The 19,602-nt window shown below is 38.8% G+C and overlaps 1 protein-coding gene across 2 annotated transcripts in view; it reads left to right on the top strand.

The window, feature by feature from the left end:
* TPST1 (tyrosylprotein sulfotransferase 1) overlaps positions 1–19,602 on the top strand; it is a gene marked incomplete at its 3' end in the record, with an annotated part of 115,994 nt that overhangs the window by 15,662 nt on the left and 80,730 nt on the right. For both annotated transcript variants that reach the window (XM_082857220.1, XM_082857219.1), the window contains exon 2: positions 15,370–16,315. In XM_082857220.1, coding sequence (XP_082713346.1) covers positions 15,471–16,315 — 845 coding nt within the window. In that variant the 5' untranslated portion in view covers positions 15,370–15,470. The remainder of the gene's footprint in view (positions 1–15,369; positions 16,316–19,602) is intronic.

The following is a 19,602-nucleotide window of genomic DNA, read 5'->3' as shown; positions in this document are numbered from 1 at the left end:
ACCATATGTTGCCTACACCGCTTTTTGTTCATGCCAAGCCTAATGTCTGGGAATCAACCATGGAATAATCATCATACTTTTAGAGTCAGACCTGGTTTGCAACTTGGTCAACAATTTGCCAAGTATTGATACCTTAAGTAAGTTACTTATTCTTTCTGAGCTTCACTTTCCTTATGTGTAAAATGATTCTAGGACAGAAATGTTAACTTTAACTTCTGGTTTGTTGCAGTGAGTCTAAGGGAGTACAAAAAAATAAGATTCTGATTTATTCATTAATGAGAGTGTAAAATGATAGAGGCAGATGAAATAGACTGGTCAATAAAGAAGGTGGATTCGAAGAGCAAGGGCCAGAGGGGGGAAAAACAAGAGGTGAACTTTGTACTTTAGTCTTTCTGAATATAGTCGATCCATATTTTAACACTGGAATCAGGAGGAAAGACCAGTATTCTAATTATAGGAAAGAGTTAGCTGTCTGGGATTTTAGTGAGAAAGAAAGTTTTAGTGGGGTCACTCATTGCATATTTACTGAGTGCTCAATATGCATGTAGCATTTTATGTTATATGCTATGGGGAAAACTGAAAAGGATAAGATATAGTCAGTACCTTCCAAGAACTCACAACAAATTACACTCATAGAATCTAGTTACATTAACTTATTGGCAATCAAGAATCCATTAACTCATTCAAAAGTCCTTACTTTCAAGGAGTTCACAATCTACTGAAAAAAACAGACAAATTAGAAGAAATAAGATATGGGTAAGTACAAGAGCACTAGGAAGGACAACTGCGTCATATGAGACAGAGAGCTGTCAGGAAAGCTTCCTAGAAGAGATAGTATTGAAACCTAATATTGAAGGATGAATGGGAGTTGTGAGTAAGAGATGCTGCACATTGTTGAAGATGAAGGCAGCTTTGAGTGAGTGAGTGTGTGTGTGTGTGTGTGTGTGTGTGTGTGTGTCTGTGTCTGTGTAGGGGAGTTGATGATGAGTAATAAGAGGCTGAGGGGTAGGCAAGGGCTGTATCATGAAAAGCCTTATGGTAAGGATTTTTTTGAAAGAAGTAGAAAGTCATTGAAGGGTTTTAAGAAGGGGAGTGTCATAAGTATATTTACATTTTAGATGGATCACTCTTGGGGGCTTCCCTGGTGGTGTAGTGGTTAAGAATTCGCCTGCCAGTGCAGCGGACACAGGTTCAATCCCTGGTCCGGGAAGATCCCACGTGCCGCAGAGCAGCTGAGCCAGTGCTCCACAACTACTAAGCCTGAGCTCTAGAGCCCGAGAGCCACAACTACTGAGCCCACATGCCACAACTACTGAAGGCCGCGCGCCTAGAGCCTGTGCTCCACAACAAGAAAAGCCACTGCACTGAGGAGCCTGCGCACCACAACGAAGAGTAGCCCCTGCTCGCCGCAACTGGAGAAAGCCGCGCGCAGCAACAAAGACCCAACGCAGCCAAAAATAAATAAATAAAATAAATTAAAAAAAAAAAAAAAAGATCACTCCTGAAACAGGATAGTGAATGAACTGATTAAAGGAAGTCAGAAAGTACCAGTCAGTAGGCTATGGAGTTATCCTTGAGAATAAGATGAGGATGAGAATTAAAGCCATACCAGCAGAGGAAGAAAAGGGAGGAGAATTGATTCAAGAGCTATGAAGGAGGAAGAGTTGACAGGACTTATACCTGTTGTGTATGGAGAGGTTAAGAGAGAAACTACATAAATGCTCCCAGATTTTTAGCTTAAGCATTTGGGAGGAAGTGGTTCATTTACCAGTAGAGGAAAATGAAGAGGAGGATTGATTTATTAGGGAAGATATGTTCCATTTGGTGTTCTTTGAATTTGACAGGCCCAGTGGAACACTCAGATAGAATTTGTCCCTTGGCCTTTGAATGGTCAGGTCTTGGGATTTAGCATAGTTTTGGTTGCAGGTAGATTTGTGAGGCATCAGAAAATAAGTAGGGGGTAGCCATAGATGAAGCAAGATGAGTGTAGGAGTGTGGATGAGGGAACCCAATACCATAAATTAATGTTTTGTGACTGTTTTGTGATGTTTGCTTCTGATACATATTAAATTTGTGTACATAGATGAGGCTGGTTTTTTTTCTGGGCTTTCTATTTTGTGCCACTGATTACTATTAGTATCATAACAGTTAAAATATTTTTGTTAATACCTTAATATCTGTTTGGCTCTTTCCAAAGTCTCAGAAAAGCTATTTTTCCCATCTGCTATGAATTTTGTAGATTCAATTTAAAAATCCTGTTGGAATAATGACTGGGATTGCAAAATTTTGTCATGGCCTCCAGATTACTTTGGTTTTGTTTGTAGTTCCTTTTTCATTTTTGATATTATTTGTTTCAGATGACTCTGTAGGCATGTTAAGGAGATTTAAGAGAGATTTCACTAGGTGCTGATTCATCTATAAATTCCTTGCTTTATATTTTATTTGATAATAACGCACCCACTGCATGAATGATGAATGGGTTTTAATTTGTGCTTTTTTTATTTTTTTAAATGTTTGCTTTAAAGGAGCTTATAGTTTAGTGGGGTACACTAACCACAATACAGTGCATGAACATGCAAGCCAATGTGTTTTTACCAAGTGCTTGAGGTTACAGAAGAGGGAAAAATTGATTTGGGGGGCGAGGGGGATGAGTAAAGAGCCCTGAGGAGGCGTGTATAAAAGAGAGAAAGGGACTTGATACAGGAGGCAGCAGCATGAGCAGAGGCCAGGTGTGTGTGAAGGTGCCTGGTTTGAATGAGGGGTGGTCCTGAAGGGGGCAGGCTTCATGGGAGGAGTGCCAAGGGGTGAAGTTGGTGGAAGAGCAGGAGCCAGTGTATGAAGGGTGCCACAGGTTCGTGTTCTTTAAAAGTCCTTTCACACGTTATCCACCTGATGGCCATAGCCGCACCGTGAAAGCAAAGAGGACTTGCAGGCATTCCTTTATCTTTGCATTTTCTCTGCAGTCTTCTTGTAATTTCTACTCTGATTACATGTGGAAAAGAGCTTGATTATCATTATTCCTGTTTTATGAATGAGAGACTTGATGCTCAGTGATTTATCTAGTTTCATATAGCTAAGAAAAAATGGTTTTGAGACTAGAGCCCACGTCTTCTGACTAATATACTAGGCTGCCTTTACATTATTTCAATGCCATCTTCTTTTCTCCTTTACCTATTCTAGTTACTTTTAATTCTAAAACTTAGGAGGTTGGTGGAAAATTTGCATAATTGAGTAACTGAATGAGAGTATATGATTTGAGCAAATTATTTTTTCTTTTCTTTGTGCTCCCTCTCATGGATGATTTAAACAGACGACAAACATGAGTGAAGAATCTAGAATAGGAATGGTTAGCCTACAATGGCCCTCTGATTTATAGATCTAAGAAGGTTAGAACTTAGTAACTTAAACTTTTTATTTTGTTTTATTTCATTTAACTCTGTATTATGAAAAATTTCAAACATATGCAAAAACATAAAATTACACTGAGCCCTCAAGTACTCATCACTCAGCTTCAACAGTTGCTAACTCGTAGTCATCTGATTTCATATAAACCCTTCCTCCCCCTGCCACATCTGCCTTCAGATATTTTTGAAGTAATTCCCAGACATCATTTCATTTAATTTGAACTTTTAAAAATGTTGTGCTTGAGTTTAACTTGTGCTCTTGTCTCTAATTGTGTCCTAGGCATTAGGTCCAGTTCTTAGTATCTGACCAGCTCTTTTCCCTCCTGACCATGGGGTTTTATTGGAAACAAAATTCCAGTACACTGCTCCTTTATGAAGATGGGTCCCAGCAGACTCCCAAAGATCGTCAGCTGTGTGTACTGTATTTTTCTTACATTTGTTGTCAGTGGTTTTAGTGCCAGCCCCCAGGGTGTGGCTAGGAAAAGATGTTCCCATGTTGGTACTCTGACCATGAGCTGACATAAGGATTGGTTTTACAACAGTGGGTTTATTTGAAGTTTCTGCTGAATGCAAAGCTGTCATTCAAATTAAACCCTGGACACTTATTAATTGGCAAGTTCAAGCACACGATACAGTTATTTTTCCTTTTGCTAAAAAAGCTGGAAGCAAATAGAGAAACCAGCTATAAATTGGACTTTAGACAGAAGGCAAAGTGTCACTGGGTGTTGCCATTTGCCACGTTGGTTGGATGAATAAGCATGGGAAGCAAGGAGCTAATGATTAATAACGGAAAGAAAGCATTTAGGGGATTGTTACGTTCCTATAATTTACCTTTTGCTGGGAAATTTACCCAGCATCTCTTTGTACGTAGCACATGTCTACTTTCCTACTATAAAAGCTGGGTGTAAGGAATGTGATCATGAGTGCATGTGCCTGGGCCTGTGTATATGCGCTGAGTGTTGAAAATGGTCTGCTGACTACCAACCTCTTACACTCCCATGTTTGTTGACTGACACTATTTTTGATTAGAAATCTTTATAAAATTTACAAAGATCTAAGTATGGAAGTATAATGTCATCATTCTCTTCTTCTCTAGAGCATTATTTCTGGGAGTCTTTCATTTGGCTTGCTGGGAAAGAACAGTCTTATTAATAGTAATTTTTCAGATATGTTTGTTGCTGTGTTTCAGTGCTTTTTCCTTCTACTGCAGATAAAAATGAGACTGAACTTTCTAGTGTTTCCTTCTAGCACAGCCTCAGCTTTGTAAACGTCCCAGTTGAGAAAATATTGATACTACTTGTCTGAAAATACAGTGGCCTGGACTTTAAGATATTGGAAAGAGGCCGGTGTGTGTTTGTGTATTCGTGCATGCGCCTGTGGACAGTGGTCAAATATATAAGGGTAATGGTCAGACAAGCTTTTACTGTACTTTCTTCTTAAATTATAGGACTACTTTATTCAAGAATTTTAGAAGAATCAGTATTGAGGCCTGAGTAGAGACCTCAAGCTCTACAGCATCTCTCTTCCATAGACATTTTCTTCTCAGTTTGATTAGTTTACTTTTACATTTTGAAGACTCAGTGTACACTGTGACCTGGTGCTCTGTTAAGCATGCTGTGGTAGGGGACGGAACATAGACAAGGTCTCTGAGCTTCAGGAGTTTAAAATCTTTGGGAGTAAGTAAAATACACACAGTAAAATGAAGAGTGACCTTTGAAGAGGAGGTAAGATTTAGAGAGGTGGTGAGGAGAATGTGCTACTTGGGCCTCAGTTTCTGTGTCTGTAAAATGAGAGCGTTGGACCAAATGACGTAAAGGCCCCTTTTAGCAGTCATGCTCTATGATTCTTCAAGTTAAGAAACGTCTAAAGACAGAAAATTAGGCTTCATATACTTAGTGAAAAAGTAATGAGGGACTTCCTGGTGGTCCAGTGGGTAAGACTCTGCTCCCAATGCAAGGGGCCGGGTTCAGACCCTGGTCAGTGAACTGGATTCTGCATGCATGCTGCAGAACTGAAGAGTTCGCATGCCACAACTAAGAGTCTGCATGTGGGCTTCCCTGGTGGCGCGGTGGTTGGGAGTCTGCCTGCCGATGCAGGGGACACAGGTTCGAGCCCTGGTCTGGGAGGATCCCGCATGCCGCAGAGCGGCTAGGCCCGTGAGCCACAACTACTGAGCCTGCGCGTCTGGAGCCTGTGCTCCACAACGGAAGAGGCCGCGATAGTGAGAGGCCCGCGCACCGCGATGAAGAGTGGTCCCCGCTTGCCACAACTAGAGAAAGCCCTCACACAGAAACGAAGACCCAACACAGCCATAAATAAATAAATAAAAAGAGTCTGCATGCTGCAACTAAGAAGCTCTCATGCTGTAGTGAAGATTCCACATACCGCAACGAAGATCCCATGTGCCGCAACTAAGACCTGGTGCAGGCTGAATGAATGAATGAATGAATGAATAGTAATGAGAATGTTTCTGGGGAAGCCAAGAATCCTCTTCTTTTCCTTTTTAGTATCCCTTACAAGGCCTTTGACCACTGTCTTATTTGCTTTCAAACATCTTGAAGGGAAGATAGAACATACTTTTTTCCACTAAGTGTGTTGGGGGAGACAGTGTTTAATTAATTTATTTTTAAAATAAATTTATTTATTTGTTTATTTTTGGCTGCATTGGGTCTTCGTTGCTGCGCGCGGGCTTTCTCTAGTTGCGGCGAGTGGGGGCTACTCTTCATTGCGGTGCGTGGGCTTCTCCTTGTGGTGGCTTCTCGTTGCGGAGCACGGGCTCTAGGCGCGCGGGCTTCAGTAGTTGTGGCACATGGGCTGAGTAGCTGTGACTCGCGGGCTCTAGAGCGCAGGCTCAGTAGTTGTGGCGCATGGGCTCAGTTGCTCTGTGGCATGTGGGATCTTCCCAGACCAGGGCTCAAACCTGCGTCCGCTACATTGGCAGCGGGATTCTTAACCCTGCACCATCAGGGAAGTCTCAGTGTTTAATTTAAAATGCAACAGGAATGAAGGCTTGAAAAAAATTACCCCAAATTATGTTAATTGACACAGCTCTCAAGTATGATGGGATGTATGGCAGGGTTTTCTTTTTCCCTAAATTGTCCCTTAGTAAAGAGGAATTTGCCTTCATTTGAGTCCTTATTAAACCTCTAATGTGAAGAGGTACCTTCTCAATTATTTCACTTTGAACAACAAACTACTGTTTTGGGTTAATGATATATTAGCCTGACTTCAGTCAGTGCTGCTTTTGATGCCTATTGACAGAATCAGTAGAAAGAGACAGAGAAATTTAGTGTTGGATGCCTTAAAATAAGCCTTTTCAAGACCATTTTGAAAAATAATACCAGGCTTTGAACAGAGAAATGACGTGTTCTGACTTAAGTTTTGAAAGAAATCTCTTTGGCTGTTGAGTTGAGAATAGACTCTAGGGGGCAGGAGAAGAAGTAAAGATACCTTTCAGAAATCCTGGTGAGAGAATCTGTCAGTCCTAGTAGAAGTGTTGAGAAGTGGTGGGATTCTGACTACATTTTGAAGAAAGAGCCGGTAGAATTTTTGTCAGATTTGGATGTAGGGTATGAGAAAGAGGTAAATCAAATATGTATTAAATGCTTTGAAATCAAGCACATCTCACACCCTTTGACCTAGCAATTCCCCTTTTAAAAATTCAGAGTAGAAAATAATCATGTGTGCAAAGATGTTTGTACATGCAAGAATATTTATCACAAAAATTTAGAAACAAGTAAGTAATAATACAGAATTGGCCAAATAAACATTGGTAAAGCCTTTTCAGTAAAGTATTATGCAGTCATGAAAATGATTTACAAGTATGTTTCTGGACAAGGAAATACATTCATAATATATTTCTAATTTTTGTCTTTATGTATTTTACTGGGAATTTGGGGTATTTTAATGGGAAGTTATCAGATACTGTTGGTTGCTGCTATAGTAACTTAAAGGTCTATCATGTTAACTTTTTTTTTTGCGGTACGCGGGCTTCTCACTGTTGTGGCATCTCCTGTTGCGGAGCACAGGCTCCAGATGCTCAGGCTCAGCGGCCATGGCTCACGGGCCCAGCCGCTCCGCGGCATGTGGGATCCTCCTGGACCAGGGCACGAACCCGTGTCCCCTGCATTGGCAGGCAGACTCTCAACTACTGTGCCACCGAGGAAGCCCTATCATGTTAACTTTAGATTGGTGAATTCTATTTTGTATCTAATATGTGCTTGGGGAAGTTTTCAGAGAAGTCGTTATGTTGTTTTTGTACAATTGAATTCTAAATTGTTCATGTAATTTTTGAACGAAGTTGAGTCATTTGTCACCTATTGGATTCTGACATATGTCAGATGTTGGTAAGTTAAATGTAAAGTATGTATAGTACTAAATTTTATCAAAAAGCTTTGCAATTTCAGGGTGATTTCTTAGTGATCACTGCTTTTCTCTCATGCAATATACATTATGCAACCCCCCAAACAAACGAATGTACTAGAGGAATCATTCCTGTATAACTATAAAATGAAATGGACTAGAGTTAATTGTGTCCCTAAGAGCATTCCTCTTTGCTTCATTAAATGCGTTATGTTTGCTTTGTTTGTATTTAAATGAATTTATATTTCATTTAAATGTTCATAAAATGGAAAATACGGGGATCATTTCTCTAGGATCATTTCTCTAGGATCATTTCTCTACTTTTCTCAGTAAAACCCATTATTTACTTCATGTCTTCCTATCACCACTGAATCTATCACCACTAAATAATGTTAATCAGAAACATTAATTGGAAGATTTAGAGTCATAGGCTCTCCTCTTCTTGGTCTTCTCCTGTCATCTGTCTTCTCCTTCCCCCATGTTTCCCCTCAAATTTCTCTTGATTTAAAAATTTTTTTTGTTTTAAAAATTGTTATACAGTAAAATTGACTTTTTTCTGGTGTATAGTTCTGTGAATTTTCATACATATATTGATTCATGTAACAACTACCACAGTCAGGATACAGAACAGTTCCATCATCCCAGAAAACTTGTGTTATATCCCTTTATACTTAGTCCTCTGGCATCCAGTGATGTAGTTTTGTCTTTCCAAGAATATTTTATAAGTAGAATCATTTTGAGACTGGCTTCTTTCACTCAGCATAATGCCTTTGAGGTTCATTCAGATTGTTGCATGTATCAAGAATTTGTTCCTTTTTACTGCTGGATAGTATTCCAGAAGTGGATGTACCACAGTTTATCCAAATTTACCCATTGAGGGACGTTTGGTTTGTTTTCAGTTTCTGGTGTTTATGAATAGAGCTGCTATATTCATGTGCAGGTTTTATGTGAATGTAGGTTTCATTTCTTTACGACAAATTCTCAGGAGTGCACTTGTTGGGTTGTATGGTAAGTGTATGTTTACATTTATTAGACTCTACCAGACTTTTAAAAAAAATTTTTATTGGAGTATAGTTGATTTACAATGTTGTGTTAATTTCTGCTGTACAGCAAAGTGAGTCAGTTATACATATGCATATATCCACTCTTTTTTAGATTCTTTTCTCATATCGGTCATTAGAATCTACCGGACTCTGGATGTACCATTGTGCATTCCCAGCAATGTGTGAGAGCCAGTTGCTCCTCGTATTTGTCAGCACTTGATATTGTCTGTCAGCATTTTTTATTTGAATCATCCTAATAAGTGTGTAGTTGTTTTTTAAAAAAACCAGTATTATTGACACGTAATCCACACACCATAGATTTTCCTACAACCTGGATTTAAAACATTTTCATCACCCCAAAAAAAAAAACCACATGAGCTTCCCTGGTGGCACAGTGGTTAGGAATCTGCCTGCCAATGCAGGGGACACGGATTCGAGCCCTGGCCTGGGAGGATCCCTCATGCCGCGGAGCAACTGGGCCCGTGCGCCACAACTACTGAGCCTGAGGTCTAGAGCCTGCAAGCCACAACTACTGAGCCCATGTGCCACAGCTACTGAAGCCTGCTCACCTGGGGCCCATGCTCCGCAACAAGAGAAGCCACGACAATGAGCCCTCGCACTGCAAGGAAGAGTAGTCCCCGCTCACTGCAACTAGAGAAAGCCTGTGCACAGCAATGAAGACCCAACACAGCCATAAATGAATGAATGAATGAATGAATGAATAAATAAATAAATAAATTTATTAAACAAACAAAAAACATGGTATGGGCTTCCCTGGTGGCGCAGTGGTAAAGAATCCACCTGCCATTGCAGGGGACATGGGTTCGATCCCTGCTCTGGGAAGATCTCACATGCTGCAGAGCAACTAAGCCTGTGCGCCACAACTACTGAGCCTGCACTCTAGAGTCCACAAGCCACAACTACTGAGCCCATGCACCGCATCTACTGAAGCCCGTGCACTCTAGAGGCCATGCTCTGCAACAAGAGAAGCCACTGCAGTGAGAAGCCCGCGCATCGCAATGAAGAGTAGCCCCCACTTGCCGCAACTAGAGAAAGCCCGCACACAGCAACAAAGACCCAACACAGCCAAAACTAACTAACTAAATAAATAAAAATAAATAAATTTTTTAAAAAAACCATGGTAGTTGTTTCCATCTTCCTTCTCCCCTCAGCCCCAGGCAACTACTAATTTTTCTGTCTCTACAGATTTGCCTTTTCTGGATATTTCATATAAATGGGATCATACAGTATGTGATCTTTTATGAGTTATTTCAGTCAATTAGCATGATATTTTTAAGGTTCATCCAAATTGTAACATGTATCAGTACTCCTTTTTATGGCTTAGTAATACTCTGTTGCATGGATATACCATATATTGTTTAGTGGGCATTTGGGTTGTTGCTTATTTTTGGCTATGAATAATGATGCCATGAACATTTGTGTACAAGTTTTTGTGTAGACACGTGTATTCAATTCTCTTGGGTGGAATTGCTGGATCATATGGTAACTCTTAACATTTTGAGGAACTGCCGAACTGTTTTCTAAAGTGACTGTGCCCCTGCCAGTTTACAGTTCCACCCACTGGCAGTATATGAGGGTTTCAGTTTCTCCACATCTTCACCGACACTTTTTATTGTCTGTGTTTTTTTTGTTGCCATCTAGTGGGTTTGAAGTGGTATCTCATTTTGGTTTTGATTTGCATTTTCCTGAAGATTAACATTGTTGAGCATCTTTTCTTTTCATGTGCTAATTAACTATTGTATATCTTCTTTGGGGAAGTGTCTAGTTAGAGTTTTTGTCCGTATTTTATTGGGTTATTTGTCTGTCTTGTTGAATTGTAAGTTCTTTATATATTCTGGTTACAAGTCCCTTATTGGACATATGATTTACATATATGTTCTCCCATTTTTTGGTTTGTCTTTCACTTTTAGGATATTGTCCTTTGAAGCACAAATATTTTAAATTTTGATGAAGTCCAATTTATCTGTTTTTTCTTTGTCTCTTGTACTTTTGGTGTTGTATCTATGAAACTGTGGCCTAACGCACAGCCACAAAGATTTACACTTCTGTTTTCTTCTAAGAATTTTATAGTTTTAGCTCTTATATTTAGGTCTCTAGCTCATTTTGAGTAAATTTTTGTGAATAGGTATTCAACTTCATTCTTCTGCATGTGGATGTCCAGTTGTCCCAGCATCATTTGTTGAAAAGAGTGCTCTTTCCTCTCTCAGTTATCTTGGCACCCTTGTCAAAAGTCAGTTGACCGTAAATGTAAGTTTATTTCTGGACTTCCATTCATCTGTATATCTGTTTTTCTGCCAGTATTGCATTGTCTTCATTACTATCACTTTGTATTAAGTTTTGAAATTGTGAATCTTCCAACATTTTTGTTTTTCAAGATAGTTTTGGCCAGAGTGAGATTGTATAAACCTAAATAGGATTAAGTAACTCACTGCTTAGAATCTTTAAATCAGTCACATCTGATTGCATCTATGATAAAATTTTATATCCCTAACCTGACCCACAAGATTTATGAACTGACCCCTGCCCATTTTTCCAGTTTCATCTCTCACTCACTTTCTCTGTTGCTTACTGCCTTAGCCTGCTCTTTGAAAACTATTATTATTTTTTTTTTGCCCGCACCATGTGGCATGTGGGATCTTAGTTCCCAACTGGGGATCGAACCCGTGCTCCCTGAATTGGAAGCACAGAGTCTTAACCACTGGACTGCCAGGGAAGTCCCTGAAAGCTTTAAAATGCCTTTCTATTGCAGGGCTTTTGCGTATCCATTTACTTTTGCTTAGAATGCTCTTCTCTTCACTCTTTACCTAGTTCCTGCTCATTCTTCAGATCTTTACCTGTCAATTTTTAAGAAAGGCTATTCCTATTATTATTATTTTTTAATAAATTTATTTAGTTTTGGCTGCCTTGGGTCTTCGTTGCTGCGCGGGCTTTCTCTAGTTGCTGTGAGTGGGGGCTACTCTTCGTTGCAGTGCATGGGCTTCTCATTGCAGTGGCTTCTCTTGTTGCAGAGCACGGGCTCTAGGCGCACGGGCTTCAGTAGTTGTGGCACGTGGGCTCAGTAGTCGTGGCACGTGGGCTCAGTATTCATGGCTTGCGGGCTCTAGAGCGCAGGCTCAGTAGTTGTGGCGCATGGGCTTAGTTGCTCCATGGCATGTGGGATCTTCCTGGACCAGGGCTCGAACCCGTGTCCCCTGCATTGGCAGGCAGATTCTTAACCACTGCGCCACCAGGGAAGCCCCCTATTATTTTTTAAATATTGTTTTTTCTTTTCTCACTTAGAAAGGTAACACATGTTCATCATAGCAAATTTGAAAAATAAGGAAAGGTATCTTAAAAGGAAACCAGAGGATAAGCATTTAATGTTGCAGAGACATCTAATGCCAGCTTGTTTTTTGGTCCTATGGTCCTTATTTTCTTTTTCTGTTTGGAAGCCTGAAGAACTATTTCTTTCACATTTGAAATTGAATTATATTTGAAATTTGAAATTGCCATATTTGAAATTACCAGGATATTTCCAGATTGGGTTTATTGTCATTGTTTTGCTTGAAAGGTTGGCCCTCACTTGAATAGACTAATGTCTTTTTTTCTATTTCCAAAATGACTTTTTCGCCTTTGTGCTTGTGATACAGTTTTAGTTTCTTTAACCAAAATGTTATTTTTCTAGGGTTGAATCTTAATTCTCCATTTTCTCTATTACTCTCTTTTCTCTCCATTGTTTTCTTTCCTTCCCACTTTCTCCCCTTTATATTAAATACTGGTGTAACATCTTAAGTGTGCCTTCTACATCATGGATACAGTTTTCTGCATAGATATTTCAATGCTATATTGCTACCAATTATCTTAATTAATGTTTTTTTCTTTGCAGTCTTTTCTTATCAAGCTGATCTTCTAATCTCAACCTCTTCTCACTTTGTGGCTCTTTGTTGCAGCTTTATAATAAAGTACAGTGCCTGGCACAGTAATAGGTCTTCAAATATGTGGCTAAAGGAATGAATACATGAGTAAACAAAAACCAGATCTTGACTGTTGTATCCTACTGAGACTCTCAAAAAATATTTCTTTGAGTGTATTCTTCAGAAAAAGAAAAACCAGCTGTACTGAGGTGTAACATATACCATAAAACTTACTCATTTTAAGGGTACAATTCAGTGATTTTTAGTAGATTTTATAGAGTTGTGCAACTATCACAACAGTCCAGTTTTAGAACATTTTCATCACTGGAAAAAGTCCCCTCATGCCTGTTTGCCATAAGTTCCTGCTTCCACCCCATGCTTTCTGTCTCTGTAAATTTGCCAGATGTGAACATTTCATATAAATGTATGCTGATGTAGCTGCTCAGATACATACACACACACACAATTGTTTTCATTTCTAAGCATGGCTTTCTTGTGGTTTCCCCCCTGTCTGCATAGCTTAGTGGACAGCGGTTGTGCTCAAACATATTGAGGCAGTAAGACTTGTCCTCTGCCAGTGGATCTGCGTGTGGCGCAGAGGAACATGTTCAAAGTTCAGGCTGTTCTCAAATCTGCCCTGGTGTTTACTTTCCACTTGATCCTTTCATGTCTCCTCTTTGCCTGTATATAGCTCAGCTTTGGCCACGAGCTTGCTGATCACGACTACAGCCTCAGCCTACTAGAGCTCTTCACCGTCCTTGCTCACCTGCCGCCTGGAGCATCACTTACACTGGCAGCACAGTTGGGCATGTGTGCTACGCTCCAGTTCAAATTGAGTGATCTCCCATTGATTCCAGCAGCAAAGCCTCCAGGCCTTGTAGTTTGCCCTGCCCTGCAGAACCTCTGTACCTGCTGAGTGGGTGGATGGTGGGGGTGGGAGTAGTCTTGGGCACAAATACCACAGCTCTCACTGTTCTTACTGAACGTTGAGCAGTTTTTCAAACATAAATGCTTCTTGGGTTGCTGTATTCCTTTGGTCAATTTCCAGAGGACTGAAAGGGTGGTTTTGTCAGTTTCATTCCTCTTTATAACTTGTTTTTTTGGGGAGAAGAATTGCCTACCTTCTCCTTAGTTCATAGCTAGACATCCAGCCCCTCAGAATGTATTCTTTTTCTGGTGTAGTTAGTCATTTCCCCAGGTGTACTCACTGTCAGTCAGGATATTCATATGTATATGTATGTGTGTATATATATATATATATATATATATATATATATATATGACTGAGAGTTTTTAAGGAATTGGCTCATGTGATTATGGCACTGGTATTTCTAAAATCCATACAGCAGTCCGGCAGGTAAGAGTTGATGTTAGCCTAGAGGCTGAATTCCTCAGGGCAGCAAGGCTAGAAACTCAGGCAGGGTTTCTGTGTTGCAGTCTTGTGGAGAATCCCTTTTTCTTCAGGAAACTTGTCTTTTCTCTTAAGGACTTCAATTGTTGGATGAGGTCCACCTGTATTTTGGAGGGTAATCTACTCAAAGTCTGTTGATTTAATTGTTAATCACTTCTAAAGAATATACCTTCACAGAAACATTTTGACTGGTGTTTGACCAAACACTGGGCACCATAGCCTAGCCAAGTTGACAGATAAAACTAAACATCACACTTGCCCTCTGAAGTTCAGGGTAAGTTTACATGTACATAGTACGTATGTTTTACATACATGCCCCTGCTTTTACATGTCTGTGTCTTTGGTCATAGCGTATCTTCAGTTTAGAATGCTCTGTGTACCCAAATCTTATCTATTCTAGATAAGGCTAGATCACAGTACACACAGTTTTCTTTGCACCCTATACACCAGCTTTCCTGAACTACTTCTTGTCACCTAATTATGCTGTGTTCTGTCATGCCATTGTGCTTTTGCACACAAGTTTCTATTGCTTAGCATACTCCTTCCTCTTGTTTTATATATGGTTTTATAGCTTCCTGAGGTAGCTTCCTTTCTGTGTGCCTTTTCATTATACTACCATTGTCTCCTTTGCTTATTTCTACTAAGACACTGATCACACTTTATTATCATTGTATATTTGTCTGCCCATGAGACTTTGTTTCCTGAGAGCAGGGGTCACTGCACTGCTGTCCTTTCCAAAGTTTATCCTCAGCCAAGCCCAAGTATCTGGACTGTAGTACCTAAATAAATAATTTGTAAGTTATGAATAAACTGAATCTGTGTTAAAAATTTGGAAGTTGTATATTTCTTCTGTAATTTCTCTTTATGGTAGAATGTGGATGAAGCTTCTTGGGGATGAAGCAACTCTGAATATCAGAGATGAACCTTGGGTTAGACTCCAAACATACTTGGGAATATTAAATATTTGCTTGACTCACTATAGAAATAATTTTATTTATTTTTCCATTCTGTGCAAGGTCTGTAGCTTTAGAATTGTTACATTAAGAAAAGCTGTTTCTGATTAGAAATATTGATTTATTTTTGCTTATATTTATATATACTTTTATTCTAAGAGTATCAGTGTATTTAAGACTGCTTCAACTTCTTTCTAGCTAAAATGCAATGGTGATAACTGATGATTAATTTGTAAACAATCTTAATGTAATGGTAAAATAACTTTTTCCTTTTCCTATTAGATATTGATCATCTTTCTGAAGTAGAATCTCCATGGCCTGAAAGTTTTCTGAAAAACATTTGTAGCAAAATATCTGTTTAATAGCAAGATAACCACATCAAGATGGTTGGAAAACTGAAGCAGAACTTACTATTGGCATGTCTGGTGATTAGTTCTGTGACTGTATTTTACTTGGGCCAACACGCCATGGAATGCCATCACCGAATAGAAGAACGTAGCCAGCCCCTCAAATTGGAGAACACAAAGACCACTGTGCGAACTGGCCTGGACATCAAAGCCAATAAAACCTTTGCCTATCACAAAGATATGCCTTTAATATTTATTGGAGGTGTGCCTCGGAGTGGAACCACACTCATGAGGGCCATGCTAGATGCACACCCTGATATTCGCTGTGGAGAGGAAACCAGGGTCATTCCTCGAATCCTGGCTCTGAAGCAGATATGGTCACGGTCGAGTAAAGAGAAAATACGCTTGGATGAGGCTGGTGTCACCGATGAAGTGCTGGATTCTGCCATGCAGGCCTTCTTACTAGAAATCATTGTTAAGCATGGGGAGCCAGCCCCTTATTTATGTAATAAAGATCCTTTTGCCCTGAAATCCTTAACTTACCTTGCTAGGTTATTCCCCAATGCCAAATTTCTCCTGATGGTCCGTGATGGCCGGGCATCAGTACATTCAATGATTTCTCGAAAAGTTACAATCGCTGGATTTGACCTGAACAGCTATAGGGACTGTTTGACCAAGTGGAATCGTGCCATAGAGACCATGTATAACCAGTGTATGGAGGTTGGCTATAAAAAATGCATGTTAGTTCACTATGAGCAACTTGTCTTACACCCTGAACGGTGGATGAGAACACTCTTAAAGTTCCTCCAAATTCCTTGGAACCACTCAGTATTACACCATGAAGAGATGATTGGGAAAGCTGGGGGAGTATCTCTGTCAAAGTGAGTAGATGTTATGTTTTTTATTTGACCATATTCAGCTAATAAAGAATATGTGTGTGTGTGTGTGTGTGTGTGTGTGTGTGTCTATATGGAATATATATATGTATATGGAAACTGTAGACCTTTTCTAGAATAGAGCTTCATCAGTGAGTTTTTAAAAAATTCTCTAGCCGGTTCATTATAGACCCTTTCATTTACTTAATTCATTTTAAAATTTATGAATTGTCCTTTATGTACTTTATGGAAGCAAACCCAATTTATAGCAGTGAAAGGACATCAGACTTTAATGTCCATCATTCAATTTTAGTGGCTTCTGATATTTAATTTCTAGATATTTTTGTTAATAAGGATAATTAACTTTTGTGTAGATTAGGGTCAATATGAGGAAAAGCATCTACCATGTTGGTATGAAGTGAATTCCAGCATATAGGAAATTTTAGTGAGAGAAAAATAAAGGTTAAAATTATCTAACTCATTCCCTTCATTTTACAGGTAGGAAATCTGAGTCAGAAAGATCAAAATGATTTACTCAAATTTAAATGGCAGGGCCAGAATTAGAATCTATGCTTTGGTCTTAATGGGCTAGTGCTTTTTCCCATGGCATTTTATTACATGTAGTGCTTCTTTTGTCATCTGATGGATACATCTTCCCTTGATTTTTACAAAATTTTAGAGGATCTCTGAAATTTGGAAGCTTAATCCATAATTCATACAAGAAGTTCCTTGGATTCAAGTATTTCTAAAACCATTGTATTTTTCTTCCTTTCTCATGAAGTGATGACTAGGGTGGCCTGACTTGCTCTGATAACCTGACTTGATGACTTATACCTAGAATAAGGATATAAGGATATAAAAACTACTGTTAAATTCAGGTAGCATCTCCTCATGAAGAAAAGTTGGCTATGACTAAATTTTATTTTTTATCTTTCCATTTATAAAAGTAATACCTAAAAAAAAAGAAAAAGAAAAAGCAGTGAACTTCCCTTGTGTGTCCTGCTTGCCCCTATCAAGGAATGTCTTCTTGATTTTTTTTCAAAGTATAGAACTTGTACAGTAAATATTGATTCCTCATATAGGTAATTGGAAAGGAACAGCTACCTTTCTGCAACAAGCTTTCAGTTATTGATTATAAATTATTAGGTATCATCACTCCAGTGGCTCCAGGTTATTTTTATTGATTCAGAGAGAATTACAGCTTTAGCTAACGTCATCACAGTTTACTGTTCTTTCCAAATAATAGAGCATCACTAGTTTCTAATCACCTGTATTCCTAGGTAGCATTTTACTTTGTATGCTTGTATTTTGGCCCAGAAATTCTGATGCTAGTTCCATCCATTAATATAAAATAAGCCTATTAACACCCCACCATCTCTCCAAGTAGGGATTAAAGAGATATGCTCAAGTTAAATTTCTGTGGAAATCAGGAAAAGATAATTTTGCAGGGACTTCCCTGGTGGTCCAGTGGTTAGGACTCTGCACTTCCACTGCAGAGAGCGTGGGTTTGATCCCTGGTTGGGGAACTAAGAACCTGCATGCTGCGCAGCTTGGCCAAAAAAAAGAAAAAAGAAAAAAGAAAATTTTGCAAACATGCAGACCAAGGAAATTCATAGGAATTTTGAATCAGTGAGTTTTAGAGGGGGAAGAGACCTTACTTAGCATAAAGTATATGGAATGCAGACCCAGTGAGGTTTTATGCTTTGTCAAGAATCACATATGGCAGAACCATGACTAGAACCTCCAATGCTTATTCCAAGACTCTTGCCACTATATGAGTTTTTAAAAATTAGGGTATAACATATATAGTAAATCACAAATATTCAGTGTACAATTTGATGAATGTTTACATCTCTACATACTTGTGTTCTCACCATCCACATAAAGATATAAAAAAATTACCAGCACTCAGGAGACTCCTTTATGCTCCTTCCCAGTCAGTATCCTCCTAAACCCCAAAGTAACCACTGTTCCAATCTCTTTCACCAGAGGTGATATGAGGTTGCATATAAAGTTCAAAAACAGTCTTGCTTGTTTTTGAACTTCATATAAATGCAGTCATGTCTATTTATTATCTTGTTCTTGGTTTTTTTCATTTAACATTTAGATTCACCCAGAATATTATACATAGCAGTAGTTCATTCTTTTTCATTACTACCTGATATTCTAATATGTAAATATAACACAATTCATCCATTGTTCCATTGATGGACATTTGATGTTTCCAGTTTTGGGGAATTATGTGTAAAGTTGCTAAGCATATTCTTGTACATAACCTTTGGTTGACATAAGCTTTCATTTCTCTTGGGTATATAACAATGAGTAGAATTGATGGCTCGTAAGATATCTCTATCTATGTATCTATATATCTTTAACAAATACTTCCAGTTTTCCAGAGTGTCTGTATCATTCATGTATGGCTGTACCATTCATGTGTGACTATACTATACATGAATGTGTTCTAGTTGCTTCACATCTTTGCCAACACTTGGTATTGTCAGTCCTTTTAATTTTAGTGGGATGCAAGTAGTTTTTAAACTTAAAAGCAAAATAATAACATTTAAACTCCTTTTTGAAACAAAGACTTACCCAGCATTACAGTATAAAATAGATAAGAGCAGAGCTACTGTGGTTGAAGCAGGTCTAATCTAAACTGTACTGCCTCTTTTAAGACTGAGTCCCTGCTCTTGAAAAGAGCTAATTGGGGGATAAGGTAAAAACATACAGACTTATTCCATTAGTTAAGTACCAGGTTGTAAATATTACATGTTAGTTGAGAGTCATGACCATAAGGAATTCATAGCCCAGAGTCAATCATCCTGTGTGCTTTTGCCTTCCTATAAATATTTTTATTCTGGGAAAATTGTTTAAAGTAAGTATTTTAATACTTATTTTAGTATATTATTTAGTACAAAAATACTGAAAATATTTAGGCAGCCTCGAAGGCTTGAAGATATCACCAGATGGCTCAGGATGCAGAAATTGTTGACGACAGCAATAAGAAGGGCCTTCATGGTTCTACCTGCCTTATCTTGTTAACTATGAAGGTTAAGCTTTCTTTTGCTTTGCTTAGGAATTTCCAGTTATTTTCATTTCATCTGTTGCTTCCCTGGTCAGTTCCAGTTACAGAAGAGTAGGAGGTGTAGGGTAGTCACCTGCTAGCATGTATAAGGGTCGTCTATGAAAGAGTTTGATAGAAGAAAGCATACTTTCATTCTGGTGTGGTCCAGGGAGTCTTCATTAGAGATTAGTGTATATAAGCTAAACTTTTCAAAATTGAAAATAAAAGCAAA

Source organism: Leucopleurus acutus (genome assembly GCF_964270905.1).
Source record: "Leucopleurus acutus genome assembly, chromosome: 16".
Taxonomy (NCBI): Eukaryota; Metazoa; Chordata; class Mammalia; order Artiodactyla; family Delphinidae; genus Leucopleurus; species Leucopleurus acutus.
Note: the sequence above shows the minus strand (reverse complement) of the source record. Positions and strands in the feature narration are given on the sequence as shown.